General features: G+C 43.0%; 1 protein-coding gene across 1 annotated transcript; it reads right to left on the bottom strand.

The window, feature by feature from the left end:
- Positions 1–6,425: 6,425 nt before the first annotated feature.
- On the bottom strand, positions 6,426–7,388 carry LOC141134788 (olfactory receptor 11L1-like). The gene has a single exon (XM_073624224.1). It carries the CDS (start codon positions 7,371–7,373, stop codon positions 6,426–6,428), a length of 948 nt encoding a protein of 315 aa, XP_073480325.1. The 5' UTR covers positions 7,374–7,388.
- Between the last annotated feature and the right edge of the window lie 807 nt (positions 7,389–8,195).

Genomic DNA, 8,195 nt, shown 5'->3' with positions numbered 1-8,195 from the left:
ATATGGAAAGACAGGCGGTTCCACACTTTACCCTGGTTTACCTACTATGGTGTAATCCTAAGGAACACCCAGCGAACTTAGCCCATATGCTCTCTCACATGTTTGCTCTGTGCGAGAACCTCAAGGGTCCACGCCTACTTGCAAACCTTTTCCACAATCCCTAATTCCCCCCGGTATGAACAATAAAGCCTTCCGATGGTGGCTGAAAAAGGGGTAGCACAGGATTGGTAATTTCTTCAACTCTGCGTGCCCGGACACCCTTAACTATTGCATCAGAAAACTTGAAATGCCCACGGCAAAGACATTTTGATTTCTCCAAATTTCACACTTCTTACACTCCTTGTGATTGTTAAAACCCGTGCCACCCAGATGATGGACACACCGTTTCCGGCCCTATATGCTCCAATCATGATAAAAATCACCAAAGTAGGGAAGGAAAGAAAAGCCTCCAATAGTGTAGTATGTTAAATAACTGACTGTGTTTATTAAATAAAATAAGTTGGACTCTTACATCAAAAATGAATAATAAAAACATAGAAAACACAACATGTGGTGTTCAATTCGCCACACGTAAATCGTATAAATCGTGAAACTGGAAATGCTCCGCTTTACAATTTATAAACAAGTCCACAACAGCCAATCCGGTCACCCTGATGAAGTCACGTAGTGAAGTAATGCGTAGGGAGTGGCCGGAAGTGGACGTAGACTGAATACCGGAAGTGAAGTGAGAAGGCTAAATCCCAAATCCCCTCAAATAGCTTTATTAATCTTTCCAGTAGTAAAGGCATCCAAGAGCAAGAGGAGGCTGACCCACTTCATCTTCCTGGGGGCTAAATTGACAATAGCAAGAGACTGGAAGTAATCCTTCATCTTCTGCACCATGGCAAAAAAGAAAATCTCACAGATCATGGCCCAGGAGAAGATGTTCTCTTCTTTTGTTGTTCGATTTCTTATGGTTTAGATATGGTACATCTCATTTTAGGTAGGTGAGAGGCGCACATCAGGGGATGCTTTTTTAAAGGGGCCAATTCAGTATCCTCTAGATATACAATGAACAGTTCTATTCAGGAGCGGCTACTCACCTCTTTACTTTGTAAAGTGTATTGTAAAGTAACAAGCAGTGTCTTGTAAAGTAACAAGCAGTGTCTTGTTTTACTTCAAATCTTAATTTTTCTGGGATGAATTCTTTTTTTTGACACTTTAATTTAGTTTTTTTGCCACTTTGATGGTCTGTTTAATCATTCTGACCTTCCCACAAGTTCAGTCCTGTTGTTGTAGATGCTCTCTTTTCTGCTTGCATGTTTACCTTTTTGTGAGATCATGTGAATTTTCTACAGCTCAGGGCGGATTATAGGCGATATTCAGGCGTTTTTACAGCGTTTTCAATTCATCTCAATGGAGAGTAGGGATGAGTCGAACACCCCCCTGTTCGGTTCGCACCAGAACATGCAAACAGGAAAAAAGTTTGTTCGAACATGCGAACACCGTTAAAGTCTATGGGACACGAACATGAATAATCAAATGTGCTAATTTTAAAGGCTTATATGCAAGTTATTGTCATAAAAAGTGTTTGGGGACCTGGGTCCTGCCCCAGGGGACATGGATCAATGCAAAAAAAGTTTTAAAAACGGCCATTTTTTCGGGAGCAGTGATTTTATTAATGCTTAAAGTCAAACAATAAAAGTGTAATACCCCTTTAAATTTCGTGGCTGGGGGGGTGTCTATAGTATGCCTGTAAAGGGGCGCATGTTTCCCGTGTTTAAAACAGTCTGAAAGCAAAATGACATTTCAAAGGAAAAAAGTCATTTAAAGCTACTCGCGGCTATTGCATTCCCGGTCTGACAATACACATAAAAGTTCATTGATAAAAACGGCATGGGAATTCCCCAAAGGGGAACCCCGAACCAAAATTTAAAAAAAAAATGATGTGGGGGTCCCCCTAAATTCCATACCAGGCCCTTCAGGTCTGGTATGGATATTAAGGGGAACCCCGGCCAAAATGTTAAAAAAAATGACGTGGGGGGGTCCCCCTAAATTCCATACCAGACCCTTCAGGTCTGGTATGAATTTTAAGGGGAACCCCGCGCCAAAATTAAAAAAAAACCCTTATCCGAGCACGCAACCTGGCAGGCCGCAGGAAAAGAGGGGGGACAAGAGAGCGCCCCCCCTCCTGAACCATACCAGGCCACATGCCCTCAACATTGGGAGGGTGCTTTGGAGTAGCCCCCCAAAGCACCTTGTCCCCATGTTGATGAGGACAAAGGCCTCATCCCCACAACCCTGGCCGGTGGTTGTGGGGGTCTGCAGGCTGGGGGCTTATCGGAATCTGGAAGCCCCCTTTAACAAGGGGACCCCCAGATCCCGCCCCCCCCCGTGTGAAATGGTAAGTTGTACCCCTACCATTTCACTAAAAAACTGTAAAAAATGTTAAAAATGACAAGAGACAGTTTTTGACAATATCTTTATTTAAATGCTTCTTCTTTCTTTTTTCTTCTATCTTCTTTCATCTACTTCTGGTTCTTCTGGCTCTTCTGGTTTTTCCTCTGGTGTTCTCGTCCAGCATCTCCTTCGCGGCGTCTTCTATCTTCTTCTCCTCGGGCCGCTCCGCACCCATGGTATGGGGGAGGCTCCCGCTCTTCTCTTCATCTTCTTCTCTTCTTCATCTTCTTCATCTTCTTCTCCGGGCTGCTCCGCACCCATGCTGGCATGGAGGGAGGCTCCCGCTGTGTGACGCGTCTCCTCTTCTGACGGTTCTTAAATAATGGGGGGGCCACCCGGTGACCCCGTCCCCTCTGACGCACGGTGACTTGATGGGACTTCCCTGTGACATCACGGGGAATGCCACAGGGAAGTTCTGTCATGTCCCATGCATCAGAGGGGGCGGGGTAGCCGGGTAGCCCCACCCCCCGTTATTTAAGAACCGTCAGAAGAGGAGACGCGTCACACAGCGTCTCCAGCATGGATGCGGAGCGGCCCGGGGAAGAAAATGAAGAAGAGAAGAAGATGAAGAAGAGAAGAAGATGAAGAGAAGAGTGGGATCCTCCCTCCATGCCATGGATGTGGAGCGGCCTGAGGAGAAGAAGATAGAAGACGCCGCGGAGGAGATGCTGGATGAGAACACCAGAGGAAGAACCAGAAGAGCCAGAAGAACCAGAAGAAGATGAAGGAAGATAGAAGAAAGAAGAAAGAAGAAGACTTTAATTAAAGGAATTGTCAAAAACTGTATCTTGTATTTTTAACATTTTTGACAGTTTTTTAGTGAAACGGTAGGGGTACTTTTGTACCCCCTTACCATTTCACACAGGGGGAGGGCCGGGATCTGGGGGTCCCCTTGTTAAAGGGGGCTTCCAGATTCCGATAAGCCCCCCGCCTGCAGACCCCCACAACCACCGGCCAGGGTTGTGGGGATGAGGCCCTTGTCCTCATCAACATGGGGACAAGGGGTTTTGGGGGGCTACCCCAAAGCACCCTCCCAATGTTGAGGGCATGTGGCCTGGTATGGTTCAGGAGGGGGGCGCTCTCTCGTCCCCCCCTCTTTTCCTGCGGCCTGCCAGGTTGCGTGCTCGGATAAGGGTCTGGTATGGATTTTTGGGGGGACCCCATGCCGTTTTTGTTTTTTAATTTTGCCCGGGGTTCCCCTTAATATCCATACCAGACCTGAAGGGCCTGGTATGGAATTTAGGGGGACCCCCACGTCATTTTTTTTTTTTTAATTTTGGTTCTGTGGTCCCCTGTGGGGATTTCCCATGCCGTTTTTAACAATGAACTTTTATGTGTATTGTCGGACCGGCAATGCAATAGCCGCGAGTAGTTTTAAATGACTTTTTTCCTTTGAAATCTCATTTTGCTGTCAGACTGTTCTAAACATGGGAAACATGTGCCCCTTTACAGGCATACTATAGACACCCCCCAGCTACGAAATTTAAAGGGATATTACACTTTTATTGTTTGACTTTAAGCATTATTAAAATCACTGCTCCTGAAAAAATGGCCATTTTTAAACCTTTTTTTTGCATTGATCCATGTCCCCTGGGGCAGGACCCAGGTCCCCAAACACTTTTTATGACAATAACTTGCATATAAGCCTTTAAAATTAGCACTTTTGATTTCTCCCATAGACTTTCAAAGGGTGTTCCGCCATTCGAATTTGCCGCGAACACCCCAAATTGTTCGCTGTTCGGCGAACTTGCGAACAGCCGATGTTCGAGTCGAACTTGAGTTCGACTCGAACTCGAAGCTCATCCCTAATGGAGAGGGGCGTTTTTGAAGCGCTTTTTTCAATGCCCAAAAGCTGCTCCAAAGATGCTGCTTGCAGGACTTTTCTCAATGCCCCACCAGCGCAACGCCTCAGTGTGAAAGAGTCCATTGAGATGCATTGGGAGTGTTTTATGAGCGTTTTATGAGCGTTTTATGAGCGTTATTTTTAGCGCTAAAATGCTGCAAAAACGTCTTGGTGTGAAAGGGGTCTAATAGGATCAGAAGAACACCAGCAATTTTCTTCAGGTAGCTGTAAATACTGTAACAACACCTGTCTGCCTGTCAGTAGGAAAATAATAACAGGAACGGATCTAGCTAAACTGAATACAGTATATATATATATATATATATATATATATATATATATATACATATATATATATATATACAACACCTAGGATGCATATATATACAATACACTGTAAGAGCAGCTAACTGACTGACTGTCCTGCTTAATCTACCTAACTTAAATCAAATGGCACTGTCTCTCTGTCTCTGTCTCTCAACGTCGGAACACACTACACAGGGCCGACGTGCAGGCGGCCTTATATAGTGTGAGGCGTGTACTAAACCCCCTGAGCCATAATTGGCCAAAGCCACCCTGGCTTTGGGCAATTACAGCTCTCTGTACAGACAGCGCTGTGATTGGCCAAGCATGAGGGTCATAGTGCATGCTTGGCCAATCATGAGCCAGCAATGCACTGCGATGCCGCAGTGAATTATGGGCTGTGATGCGTCACTTGAATTTGGCGCGATCGGCCCATATCGTTCGCAATTCGGCGAACGACCGAACAGGCGATGTTCGAATCGAACATGGGTTCGACTTGAACATGAAGCTCCTCCCTAATTTACAATGGGATTTGGTATTTTTGGAGCAATATGTATCAGAGCATATGGTACCACGTAGTTTAAGATGGGATGTCTATCCTCAACAAGGAGACACCGATCTAGAATCTTGGTACAAATATTTTAATGAGGCAGGTACTAAGTTCTTGAATTTTCTTATCAATAGAAAGAGAAATTGTTTATCTGTTTTGGACAGAGAGATTAAAGAACTAAAAGATGACCTCTTAATGTATAAAAACTCCATCAAATACAACTCCTTTTCCTCCAATCTGCAGGCTCATCTTATCAGAGAAGATAGAGACCAGAGAAACAAAAAACAAAAGAAATTTAGACTGGCTGTATATATATATATATATATATATATATATATATATATATATGAAATACTCTGCAGCTAACGGAATAACATGCCTGCTCAATCTAAATCACTATCTCTCCATCCAGACCAACAACACACTACACAGGGCCACCGTGCAGGCAGCCTTATATAGTGTGGGGCCTGGACTTAGTTCACCCGAGCCATGATTGGCCAAAGGCTTTTGGCTCTCTTAGCAGAGGGCGCTGGGATTGGCCAAAGCATGCAGGTCATGGTGCATGCTTTGGCCAATTATGGGGCATTCCACGGCGCTCGAATTTGCCGCAAACGCCCCATAATGTTTGTTTTTCAATGAACGGGCAAACATCCGATGTTCGAGTCGAACTTGTGTTCGATCTTCTCAGGGAGCCCCGCAATGCGAACATTATTACGCCTGAGGTCATTTTCTATGTCATCTGCTTTGTTGTTAGCCTGTATAATTTGCTGTACAGCCATCCTGGTATCCCTGATGAGAGGGGGGTAATTAATCTTCCAAATCGCTGATCCTACCCTCCACAGCCGTGGTCCTCTCCCTTATTTTTTGGAGGTCTTGCCTTAATAGGGAGACCATTTCTGTGAGCCCCTCAAACCGCTCTTTATGGTCATCTACTGAAGTGGTGCACTTGTGAACCCCTTGTAAGATTTCAGTAAGAGGTACCTCATACAAGATTCTCACTCAATGGTATGCCACACCAAACAAAGTACAATCCTAGTACCCACAATCCTCTAACTCCTGTTGGATATGCAAAGCTGACTTTGGTTCTTTGATACACATCTGGTGGCAATGTCCTATGATCTCGGACTTTTGGAAAAAAGTCTGTGACATGGCAAAAAAGATTACAGGGACAAATATTGAACTAAACTCAGGTGTTGCAGGCTGAGTCTGTGGAGTCTAATGGATTTCACCTTTGATATCAAGATCTGACATCCAACTTCAATTTGGACCTACTAAATTATTATTTTATTACTATTTACTGAAATGCGAGTGCAGACAGTGGTTGATGATTTTAGCTACAGCTTCTTTTAAGTCTTTATTCCTCAGGCTGTATATAATTGGATTCATCAGTGGGGTGACCACAGTGTACATTAATGACAAGAATTTAGTAATACCCCATGACTCTCCTCTATGGGGTACCAAATAAACACAAACCATGGAACCATAATAAATGCAAACAACAGTCAGATGGGAGCTGCATGTTGAGAAAACTTTTTGTCTGCCAGTAATAGATGGGATTTTAAAAATGGTAATGATAATATAAACATATGATATAATAATTGTAAAGAATGGGATGAGAACATTAATAATAGTCATTAATGTCATTTCAAGTAGAATATTAGCAGTATCAGAGCAGGAGAGTTGTAGGATTGGATCAAGATCACAGAAAAAGTGATTGACAATATTGGGACCACAAAAATCCAATTGTGATACTGTTAAAGTGAGAATCAATCCTTCTAAAAGACTTAACACCCAACATGTGATAATCATCATCCAGCAGAGCTGGAAGTTCATTAATAAAGTATAATGTAATGGTTTACAGATGGCCACATATCTGTCATAACACATCACTGTCAGAAGAAAACACTCAAGACCTTCAGAAACAGAAAAAAAATAAAACTGGGAGATGCAATTAGAAAAAGATATTATGATTCCTTTCATCAAAACAGCATGGAGTGTGTTAGGAAGAATGTCAGTTACCAGTAAGATATCTGATACAGACAGTTGGGTGAGGAAGAAGTACATGGGAGAATGGAGTGATTTGCTATAGGACACCAGTAAGATGATCAGGAGGTTTCCACATATTGTCACACAATAAATCAAAAGGAAAAGAAAAAAGATCAGAAATGTTATAATGTGTGGAGTCTGAAGTCCTAACAGGTGGATCATGGTAATACGGGACACATTTTTCTCCACCATAACCTAAAGAGAGAACAAAAAAGGGAAACAGCTTTTTTTTTGTTTTCCACAAAAGTTTTATTGAAAATATTAAAGTAATTTTCACAGAACAGTAATCACATTGATTAAAATGGTACATATGACATACTTGTACAATAAAATAACATAGGTTGTAAATGAGTCATGGATCGTATCAAAGAGAACAGAGAAATATTGCTCAAAGTTGAGGCTAATAAGGAGACTTGAACGTTGCATGAAGAGTCAACATAAGGAAACATTTAGATATCGGGTTCTTTTCTGAGTAAAGCATCTATAATAATGGAAGTAATAAAGTTGAAACCAGTACCACCAATTCTAATAATAATAGTAATAATGTTAGTAACCCCAACCTGTATTTTTGTAGAAGGGTTTCTGGTTAATTGTGGTGGGATGCAAAAATTGTTAAGGTTTGTAGACAGAAGGGAGGGGGGGGCAAGGGAATATGAAGTGAGGGGGAAAGAAGAAAAAAAAAGGGGGGGGAAGGTAGTCTCAAGAAGATTGAAGATTGAATGAGAAGTGGTAGGGGTGTGGGTAGGGACCTCTCTCCGACCTGGTAAGAGGTGTGGATCAGTTCCTCCATCTCCTCTATCTTAGAGATCCTGGTCAGCCATTCCCTGATTGATGGTATATCTGTGGATCGCCAGTGAACAGGTATACAGATTCTAGTCGCATAAACCATGTGCATAGCAAGTGATTTGTGATAGCCCTTTTTAGGTAGAGTCATATGGTGTAGAACACATGTGTCAAACACAAGGCCCGCGGGCCAAATCCGGCCCACCAGGCCATTTTATGTTTCCCTCGCAC

The sequence above is a fragment of the Aquarana catesbeiana genome, linkage group LG03 (genome assembly GCF_042186555.1).
Source record: "Aquarana catesbeiana isolate 2022-GZ linkage group LG03, ASM4218655v1, whole genome shotgun sequence".
In the NCBI taxonomy this organism is placed as follows: Eukaryota; Metazoa; Chordata; class Amphibia; order Anura; family Ranidae; genus Aquarana; species Aquarana catesbeiana.
The sequence above is the reverse complement of the archived record's forward strand: the minus strand, read 5'-3'. Positions and strand labels throughout refer to the sequence as shown.

Excerpts from the sequence above, each read along its gene's own strand:
- LOC141134788 (XM_073624224.1), bottom strand. The coding sequence starts at position 7,373 with ATGGTGGAGAAAAATGTGTCCCGTATTACCATGATCCACCTGTTAGGA.